This window comes from Tarenaya hassleriana, unplaced genomic scaffold (assembly GCF_000463585.1).
Source record: "Tarenaya hassleriana unplaced genomic scaffold, ASM46358v1 Cleome1, whole genome shotgun sequence".
Taxonomy (NCBI): domain Eukaryota; kingdom Viridiplantae; phylum Streptophyta; class Magnoliopsida; order Brassicales; family Cleomaceae; genus Tarenaya; species Tarenaya hassleriana.
In genome coordinates this window covers 3,340,136-3,349,624 of record NW_010960187.1, presented here as the reverse complement: position 1 = coordinate 3,349,624, position 9,489 = coordinate 3,340,136, and the positions used below count along the sequence as shown (strand labels likewise).

The 9,489-nt window shown below is 41.3% G+C and overlaps 3 protein-coding genes across 4 annotated transcripts in view; all 3 read right to left on the bottom strand.

Annotated features, from left to right (window-relative positions):
* Positions 1 to 173: 173 nt before the first annotated feature.
* LOC104808252 (transcription factor PERIANTHIA-like) lies at positions 174 to 3,863 on the bottom strand. Its single transcript, XM_019203354.1, has 11 exons — positions 3,595 to 3,863; positions 3,394 to 3,473; positions 3,170 to 3,225; positions 2,797 to 3,021; positions 2,270 to 2,335; positions 2,128 to 2,187; positions 1,932 to 2,009; positions 1,789 to 1,846; positions 1,425 to 1,696; positions 1,061 to 1,312; positions 174 to 647 (listed from the first exon to the last, which is right to left on the bottom strand). Exons 1-11 carry the CDS (start codon positions 3,660 to 3,662, stop codon positions 501 to 503), a joined length of 1,362 nt encoding a protein of 453 aa, XP_019058899.1. The 5' UTR covers positions 3,663 to 3,863; the 3' UTR covers positions 174 to 500.
* Positions 3,864 to 5,189: 1,326 nt separating this feature from the next.
* LOC104808234 (CTL-like protein DDB_G0274487) lies at positions 5,190 to 8,546 on the bottom strand. Of its 2 annotated transcripts, none has more exons than XM_010533874.1 (7): positions 8,137 to 8,546; positions 7,156 to 7,613; positions 6,877 to 7,060; positions 6,532 to 6,759; positions 6,006 to 6,122; positions 5,693 to 5,926; positions 5,190 to 5,514 (listed from the first exon to the last, which is right to left on the bottom strand). In XM_010533874.1, the coding sequence occupies exons 1-7, from the start codon at positions 8,206 to 8,208 to the stop codon at positions 5,338 to 5,340; spliced, it is 1,470 nt and encodes a 489-aa protein (XP_010532176.1). In that variant the 5' UTR covers positions 8,209 to 8,546; the 3' UTR covers positions 5,190 to 5,337. The 2 variants fall into 2 exon arrangements, with proteins under 2 accessions (XP_010532176.1, XP_010532183.1); XM_010533881.2 differs by having other exon boundaries at positions 7,156 to 7,635; positions 8,137 to 8,544.
* Positions 8,547 to 9,036: 490 nt separating this feature from the next.
* Positions 9,037 to 9,489, bottom strand: part of LOC104808226 (mediator of RNA polymerase II transcription subunit 25-like) — a 7,264-nt gene continuing 6,811 nt past the window's right edge. Inside the window, exon 16 of the mRNA XM_019203476.1 lies at positions 9,037 to 9,488. Coding sequence (XP_019059021.1) covers positions 9,166 to 9,488 — 323 coding nt within the window. The 3' untranslated portion in view covers positions 9,037 to 9,165. The remainder of the gene's footprint in view (position 9,489) is intronic.

Here is a 9,489-nt window from a genome sequence, read left to right as displayed (position 1 = left end):
AACCCCCCCCCCCCCCCACAATTTCATTTTATCATTTGCAGTTCACGTTGACATTATCATATGGGTCAGCAAAGATAAGATAATGGGCCTTATTTATCTTTATTGGGCCTGTGATGGGCCGGAAATCACCAATTGACACGATGGTTTGAAATGACTGGTGTAACCCTGGCGAGGAGGAGAACTTCAAATATATATATATATAGGGATATCAATAAACACACAAATAGGGTATTAGTACGAGGTCGAAATCCGATCCGAATCCATCCGAAAAATGATCAGATTCGAGCTTTAATTTTTAGACCCGAAAAATTTTGGACTTTCAGACCGGATTCAATTCGGACATCGAGTTTGGTTGGGTTTAGCCGGACGGGATTTGGGTAGGCCCGAATACATATATTGATCTAATGAATCAGAGAATGAAAGCTGTCTTAAAAACTCGGACCTTATACACCTAAGTTACTAATACTATGGCATTTGATGGATCGATGGAACGATGTTTTTTAGTCCTCTGGGCGAGCTAACCATAGAGAATTCAGTGCTCTTAGTCGGGAAACGTAGTCGTGGATTACCAGGAACGCTCGGGCCGATTGGCGTGTGGTCAGAATCCGATGCAGCTGCTGCAACGTTTGTTGCCTCAAGAGATCCGCCTGCAGAGGAAAAAATGTAGAATCTGTAAGTTTCCGCTGAGCACAGACTAGGGATGGGCATTAAAACCCGAGACCCGCGGGCACTCAGGCACGAACGAGGCCGAGCATGGTTGCACCAAGGCATGCAAAATGATGTTTTAGGATATTCACAATAATATCCATGTTAATTTTTTTATGTGAAATCACCATTATACCCCTCTGATCAACTCGGGTCAACAAAAATTTACATGTTTTTGCGGGTTCATATATCTGCGGGTATCCAAATCTCGGACACCGAGAACGAGATACTTCCATCACAAAACCTGTGAGGGCGAGACCAGTTACCCAAAAAAAACTCGGATACCTGACCGTGCCCATCTCTAACTCAAACCTGATAAGAATAGCAAATCTTTGTGTAGGGATCAGGTTTTTGCCTGACGAAGGAAGGTCTCGAGGGTGGAGAGTTTGCTCATTGCAACTGCCATTTGCCCCATGTAATCTGCAACATTGGCCGGAGAATTCGGACAGACCAATGAAGCAGTAGAGGAGAGTGTCTCCATAAGAGACTGTTGCAGAGCTTCCATGCCCTGAGACAATGCTTCTTCGGCTTGCAAAGATGACTGCTGAAGGTTACAAATGCCTAGAAACTGCTGATCCGTCAATGGGTCCAGATGGTTTCTCAGTACCTGAACCCACAATTCAGATCAGGAAATGAAAAACGAAAAAGATCAAGACTTGAAACCGATGAGCCAAATGTGAATCCGGGCATCGATAAAGACTGATCATTGATTGATTTACCCTGAGTAGTTCAGAGGATCTGAACCCACCAAGCCACATGAAAAATCTCTCAGCGGGCGTTGTCCAAATGCCAGAAAGCATGTGAAAGACGTCGGCTTTAGAGCCAATACCCTTTAACCTGAAGATCTCATCATAGTGAGCCATCACAGCATCTACCATCACTCGTAGCTCGGTATCTCCCAACTGCAAGTCAACAGCTGATCGTAGATCACTGATCAGCCGCTCATGTTCCTCGATCCAGCGAGCATATTCCAATTCGAATGCAAAGGTCCCTATACACATATCCATGGCAGAAACTAAATCCCGAGAAATACAGAGCAATCAGTAACACAAATATTTTCCATAGGATCTACAAAACCTTTACCATTACTAGAAACTTTATGAGAATGATCCACTGGAACTCCACTTTCAACAAGATATCCCTGTTTAAAAGGCAGAATCCACGAATCAAATGGATGAATATCTTAGGAGAAACCAGTAAATTATCATAGATGAAAACCTCAAGACCTGTTGGGGAGCACTTTTGAGCTCATCCTCAAGTTGAGCTAGCCTGAGTCGGCTGTTTTCGAGCTGCTGAACATACGCCTATAATGAAACAGAACATCAAGAACCATTGAGAAAGCACATATATAGTAGAAATGTACACACACACACATATATATATATGTATGTATATGTATAGTGGAACAAAGCTCAAGATTACTTTTCTCCTCAGTCTACTTTTCCTTGCAGCTTCTCTGTTCTGAGCCTGTCTCCTAAGTGTCTGGTAAGAATCCAAATCTCACTTTTGGTTAAATCCTTAAACCAAAACTAAAATATTCCTGTTCTCTGAATATTATTTTAACCTTTTGGTTCCCAGATATCGCCTTGGATTGATCTGCACAGTCCTTCCCTTGCTGAACTCCATTCAACTGTGACACCGCCACAGAGAAAAAGCCGCTATAAACATAAGATTTTCAACCATTTGACCATAACTACAAGCTCCAGATGCAGTAATGGAACTAAAACTGTGAAATTTCATGCAATCACAGGTCACATTTCCATAAAAAGCTATGAAACCGGTAAAAATCTGATCTGGGTACACCATTAATATTCAATGAAAACTGAAGACGGGCAATAATATCAAACAGGAAGAGAGTAATGGCTACAAGCTATCTTGGTGAGCCCCATGGAACCAAATCTGACAATCTTCTCGGGAGAGTCGACGAAGAGATAGTTCTCAGTGTCAATTCTCGAATTCCCAGATGACCCATCAATCGGATTTATCGACCAGACGGACAAAAGCTCCAATTTGAACGAATATTTCCCAGAAAACAGTATCTTTTGGACAGTGATTAGGCGGAAAAAAAAGGGAACAAGACAAAGACAAAACCTGGGTTTTGTCATCAGTATCAATATCTGTGGAAGTGTCAGTATGTCGGCTGTTATCTGCCATGGCAGAAACTGAGTCGCAACATTTCTCTACAGTGTTGCCGCAGTACCCATTCACCGACGTTGTCATCGCTCCGATCGTTATCCCTTTCTGGAATACCGATTGCCCAGTGTCCAAACAACCCGCTTCTCCTTCAACTCCATCCCTCAATCCATAATCCATAACCTACAAATGAAACCACCCATCACAACGACTTGATCGATTAAGTGAACCGAAACGTCAAAAAAACTTGCTAAAGGTTTGAACTTTGTCTTCCCCATTAAAAAAAGGTCTAAATTTTCTCTCTCCGTCGGGACATTACAGAGTTATTTACCGTATCATACGTCGCGTAGTGTAAGTTGGTGCAATCAACAGTAACATCTGCAGGCGCTGAACCGAAAATGGAGCCTACTGAGATTCCCAATGAAGCACAAACAAACGGAAAGATACATGGAAATAGATGCATTCTGTCTGTATGTATGTATATATACATATAATATATATATATATATGAATATTCTGTACGCAAAACAAAACAAGAAAAGGTGAAGACTTTACTTGGGCTTAAATCAACAGCTTCTTCGTGGTGAAAACCAGTGGTGGGTTGATGAATCTCTTCAAGACCACCACCGTTTCCCCTGTTTCCAGAGACCGTAACAGGGAAAAAAAAGTGTCGGAAAAAAAAGACAACGTTTTTAAAAACTCGGGAAAGAAACACATGAAAGAGAAAGCTTCGCAGGTCAAGAGATGGAAAAATACCTGTAGAAGAAAGAAGATTGACAGTAAAAATCTGAGCTGAAAGGAGCTGCCTTGACGCTGCTCTTCATTTATCTTCTTCTTGTTCTTACAACACACCAAAGCCCTGAGCCTTTTTTTTTTTAATTGTTCGCTTCTACTACCTCTGTTGTTTCTGATGAAGACGGCGAGAGGCGAAAGAAAGCTTTAAAAGGAGGGGGCGAAATCTCTCGACGAAGAAAAGATGGCGAATCAGTACAGTACAGGAGGAAGGGCAGAAATTATATATATATATTTGGTGGGCGATTCGATTCGGCTTCCACGTCCAATGGGGAAAAAAGGAACACATATATATATTAAAATGTGATATTTAATATTTATATATAAAATCCAAGAATTATAAACGGATTGACCAAGCAATAAATTGATTTTCCATTGAAAAGGACAGGTGATATTGTTTATGTTATAATAATAATAATAAAAAACATTATTGTGCAACTAATTATTTAATTATTATGATTGTTGACGTGTTTTTATGACTTTTTATATGGTTCAACTAATACAATTATCGTTTTGAAGCTATTGGTTTTTACTTAAATTATTAATTGGTTTTAATGAACTCAACAAGAGATTAAAAAGAGAGAAAACAAAAACAGAGAATGCCATATTAAATTATTAATTATGAGCAAATAATGTGTTTAGGACAAATATGATTTTGGATCTACGGCTTAAGTGCTGATTACTATTTGTACTAATACGGGATTTCCTTGTAGTACTAATTCTCATTTGTGTGTGTGTGTATATATATACAGACATATGCATGCATGTGTCTAGTGCCATTTCCATATTGGTATTTGTAAAAAAAAAAAAATTACAGCGAAGATATATAAGGCAAGTCTTTATAGTTCATACAAGTGAGTCCGGACAAAAGAAAAAACAAAAATAACTTGTGGGTTTTCTTCATCATGTTATCCTGTTTGTGCAAAACGCTGCGTTTTACTCTTTCCGGCTCTCGTTAAAAAGTAAAATAAAAAATTCACAACAGCTAAGCCTAAGCCTAAGGTTTAGCTGTGAATTTAATGCATATTTAATTTTTATATAGAAATTGGTTAATTTCTTTGAGAGATTAAATCCTCTGGTCAGGGCGGCAGGGAGAACTGACATTGTGACCAGAAGCTGCTGATGTGAAGTTGATGGAAAACAATGATAACCCATTACATACACATATACGATACCTATATATATATATACACACACACACACAAAATCAAGAAAGTTCAATAAGTGAATGTACAAATGAAACTATTTAATGCGGGTGTAAATGTGCATTAAAAATAAGACATTGCTTGAAAGAAACACCCTAAAAAAAACCCTAAAAAAAGGGAAGCTACGAGTTTCTCTCTCTCCTATGGTCTCTGTACGATTCGTCTCAACATTTACTGCGGTCTTCTTCTTCGTTTCATGGGCTTTTGTGTGCGTTTTCTTTCTCCTGCGGTAAATAAAACTAGAACCTCTCTCTGTAAATTTTCTCTTGGGTCCATTTGGGTAAAACCAGTTTTGTTCATAAACAAGAGAAAGCTCACGACTTTTATCTAAGGGCATTACAGAGACGAATCACAGAAAAAAAAAGGGTTTGATTGAAGAAGATGCAATATTCGCTTCAGCGGAAAAAAGAAAGTACATTTCAGAGGAATCTTTTTGTTCTTTACAGTTTTCGGACAGAGAATAGAAACAAACTAACGTATGGAAGAGAAGAAGGAATACGGATCAAGCGGGGGCGGTCAGGACATGGCGGGAGCTGCGGTGCTGGAGACGGCGGTGGAGCATTTCGGACAAGTGGTTGAAGAAATCGGCGTCCCATCTCTGAATCAACAAAGGGTCTTCCCCGAAACATATGTATATTGACGTCACTGCACTCTCCACCACCACCATTGCCAGCCCCACCTGGACCAAACCATGAATCACTATTCAGTTGCTTTGAATATGGCATGGGAAAAAAACCCTATCTGTGAATCGGGTGCCCTACCCGACTATTATAAGAGATGAGAATGAGTTTGGTCACGAGAATAACCCGAAAATCGGGTTCAAATTTGGATAATTGGATCCGAATAAAGAAGCTCACCAGGACCATTCCCATCAACATGGCAGTAGAACCAACCATGATGACTCTGTCGCTGAACCTGATCCAAGCCCACACGCCTACGCAAGTACCCGTTACGAGCCCTCCGAAGATGGTTCCCATCAAGAGGACGGCTCCCGAGCAGTCGTAGGCCACAAGCGACTCCACCCCCGTCGACTGGAACAACTCCCACGCGTCCCTAGCTGACCGGTTGAACCCTTTTCCGTACACCGCTATCTGATAACAAAAGCTAATGCTTTATCGTATTTGATATCGAGATCGAGATATGTACATTGCAACGAACCGAAAGGAGTACCTGGACGTAGGCATACTTGTTGAAAAACCGAACAAGTGTTTCGACTAATTGAAACAGGAAGTCCACGCAGCAAAGAAGGCATTCGTTTCCGCCAATCTTTGAGCGGAATCCTCTTATCTGCAGTGTATCTGTTTATTAGGGAAGCCCGGAAATCGGATTCTGGTATTGACGTGCTAGAAGAGAATTACCCACGAATACCCAAATGAACAGTAAAAACCTAGGGTTTTGAATGAAATCTCTTGAATTTTGGATTCAGGTTCATAATCCAAAAATTTCTTGACACCAAACCTGAACCAACTCTAGTATATCATACATATGTTGAAAAATAATCTGAAATTTTGTTTTCGGATTCTAGGGTTCGGATATCCGAAAATTATCTCGAATATCCAACTTTTTGGATAACCGACCAAAACAGATTCGAGATCAGGTGACACATCTCATGAAACCCGAAAAGTTTGGGGTTTGGATTCGACTATCCAAAAATCTCGAATATCCAACCCGTGTAATACAGAATATGAAGAACTACCTCCCAGCGAAGCGTTCGGATGGCGGCAGTGAAGAGGGATCCATAACATATGCTCCCAAAAGACGTTGTCACTGCATATCTCAGGGACTCCATTAAAGAGTTTGGAGGCAAAGACGAAGCTTCTTCTCGCCCACCATGAAAAAGAACCAGAAACACCATTCCGGACACTATAACATGTACAGTGTTACACAGGACAGCGCCTGTCCAGAACAAGCTTACGGAAAGAACCTGCATTTGCAGATGACAGCGAATCTCAAACCATGATTCTTCAGTGTTCAGATCATAATTCTGCGAGGAAACTTCTGGAAAAATCTATGGGAATTTGCCAAAAACTTGCCAGCTCACCACAAGAAGCCACCATCGTCCACCGTCCCCCATGCTCGAGGCCACGACACCAGCCGCTCCAAAAGACCATAGACCCATCCATAGAAGCATTATCACCATGAAACCATGAGCCACCACCATTACTTTCGGTAGGCTCCAGACCAATTTCACCGCCTTTTGCAGCACCAGCATCGTAAATGGAAGCCTGCAAAAGAAGCCCGAGACATCAAAAAGAGAACTTCACCAAAGGAACATGGAAAGTTCCTTGCTTTTTTTTTTGTTACTTATCATTCCTCGCACCTGTCTATAACCGATATTACATACAAGAACTGAAGAACAGCTCCAATGGCGAATGCACCGCCCCAGAAGAACTGTTTGCACCAGAAACATAGTACACTAACTACAGCTAAATAAGTTGTTAAGATGTGAACCGAGACTTTCATCATCTCACTAGCATAAGAACCGAGCAGCAATGACCATGTCCAGCCGATAAACGTCCCGATTCCACCAGCAACGGCATATAAGGGCCAGTAATTCTCGGTAAGTCCTTTACGATTCTCCAAGAATCCTTGGGTATATCTGTCTATGTTTAACCGATCTGATTTTCTAAACCTATTGAGTCCAAGCACCACAAGGACGAATCCCAAGCAAATCATATGAATCACAAAAATTGCCGACCAGAATACATCGTGCCAGTGCCGGGACTCTCGAACTAGGGTTCGATTGCCATCTCCACTCCTTCGACTCCTCTCTACATTCTGCATCTTCAAAAGGATATGACTTTAAAAGCAAAAGAAATTCGTATCAGCCGTAAAAGCTTCAGCCTAAGCAGAGTACAGAGAATAATACTGATTCGGTGAAACTAAGTCACTGATGGGAACTAGAGCTATTGTTGACCATGAAACTTAGATTATGCAACTGCATACACGTATACAGAACTATACTGACGTGATAAAGCGCATAAAAAGGACGGATTTTGCCAACAACCCATGATTTAAATCACTGTCCTGAAGTCGTCAGACGCTATCAAGGAGCAAGAAAGCCAGAACGTGCTACAAGATCTCGCCGTCAAAACAGATAAATTCATTATTAAACAGAGTAACTTCAAAATAAAGGAAAACCCAGAAAAGGGTTATTGAATCCGACACCAACTGCTCTGAAAATTAATTGAATAAGACTAGGTCCAATCTCCGAATCCCCATAACGAATTCATATAAAACTTCGTGGGTATCGAACTAAGAGAATAAAAAAAGCGAAAGCTTGAAGTGAAAGAGAGAGGACCTGATCGCCGGAGGAGATGGAGGCATAATCGGAGGAAGGAGAGACGCTGTTGGAGTCACTCATGGCGGGCATAGACCGACTGACTCACTGACCAGATTCAATTTCATGGAAGCATCTTTCTGTATCACCTAAACAGAGAAAAAGGATACCAAAAACAGAGGAGAGAGACCGAGGGTCAATGAGGGTAAAAAGGGTATTCGAAAAAGGTCAGAAATGGTTCAAGGGTTTTTCTGAAACGCCGACGGCAATATATAGAGAGATTTATGATGAACAGCGGGACGAAGACGACGCCGGAGAGAGAGAGAGAGAGAGAGAGAGAGAGAGAGAGAGAGAGGTGAAAAAGAGAGGGTTTTTGAAAGCGCGAGTCGTCGTCAATACGGAGCGGTTTTCATTGGACATAAGAAAGAAAGAAAATAGTTTCTCGTAGGATCACTCCTTTTGCAACTGTCTACTTCCTTTTTATTCAATGCAAAAAAATGCAACTGTAGATTTTTTTTTTCTTTAATTTGTGAACTGAAACTATTATTTATTTTTTATTTCAATTATTTCGTAAAAGGAAATTGAAAACAGAGGAAAGAGAAGGTTCTTTTATATAGAAAATGATTGTGGGCAATGAGGGACACACATGGCATCATGTCTCCGCCACCTCTTCTTGTCCCTCCTTTTTCTTATGTTTATGAAACAAGGTTTTTGCCAAGAATTGCATTGTTTGTATGGAAATCAATTTATTTGCCACCCCAAAGCCATGAATACGTACTCAAGAAAGGCATAAGATCGGTACTCAAGATTTCAAATGTTCGACCCGAACCATGAGTCGGTATCCGAAATTCGGTTACTCTATATTCACGGCTATCCGAAATAGACTCACGAGTTTCGGGGAGAAAAGGATGAGCTCGAACGTGTTGAGTTTAGGGTTTTCGTTTTTGTTTTAAACTTGGTTAAAAAAGTGTTCAACTGAAAAAAAGAGTTTTTTTTTTCAAGAAAGAAGAACCAGAAGTCACCACAACATGAAAAAGATGTTTAAGTCATTTAACCCATGAAGCCACCCGCTCCAGGAATGTTAGGTGGACCCTGAGATCTTCCGGGGACTTGTCCAAAAGCTTGACCACCCATTACCGACCCAACCATTTGTTGCTGCTGCGGCTGTTGATGTTGCTGCTGCATCTGACCAAGCGGCGGTGTCTGTGCCTGTGTCTGCGTCTGCTGCTGCTGGTGTTGTTGGGGTTGGTGCTGTTGGTGGTGGAGCTGAGACAGCTGCTGCTGCTGCTGTTGATGTTGGAATTGAGACAGCTGGTGATGCTGCTGCTGCTGCTGCTGCTGTTGCTGTTGCTGTTGCTGTTGGGGCTGCGGCCG

What these genes read in the sequence shown, in the direction of transcription:
- LOC104808234 (XM_010533874.1), bottom strand. Translation starts at nt 8,208, where the DNA reads ATGCCCGCCATGAGTGACTCCAACAGCGTCTCTCCTTCCTCCGATTAT. An exon ending in GACGATGGTGGCTTCTTGTG is followed by an intron (nt 6,760 to 6,876) that starts GTGAGCTGGCAA and finishes CTGCAAATGCAG; the next exon opens with GTTCTTTCCGTAAGCTTGTT. An exon ending in TCCGAACGCTTCGCTGGGAG is followed by an intron (nt 6,123 to 6,531) that starts GTAGTTCTTCAT and finishes GATACACTGCAG; the next exon opens with ATAAGAGGATTCCGCTCAAA.
- LOC104808252 (XM_019203354.1), bottom strand. Translation starts at nt 3,662, where the DNA reads ATGAAGAGCAGCGTCAAGGCAGCTCCTTTCAGCTCAGATTTTTACTGT. An exon ending in ATACTGATGACAAAACCCAG is followed by an intron (nt 2,336 to 2,796) that starts GTTTTGTCTTTG and finishes GCGGTGTCACAG; the next exon opens with TTGAATGGAGTTCAGCAAGG. An exon ending in GATCCTCTGAACTACTCAGG is followed by an intron (nt 1,313 to 1,424) that starts GTAAATCAATCA and finishes TTGTGGGTTCAG; the next exon opens with GTACTGAGAAACCATCTGGA.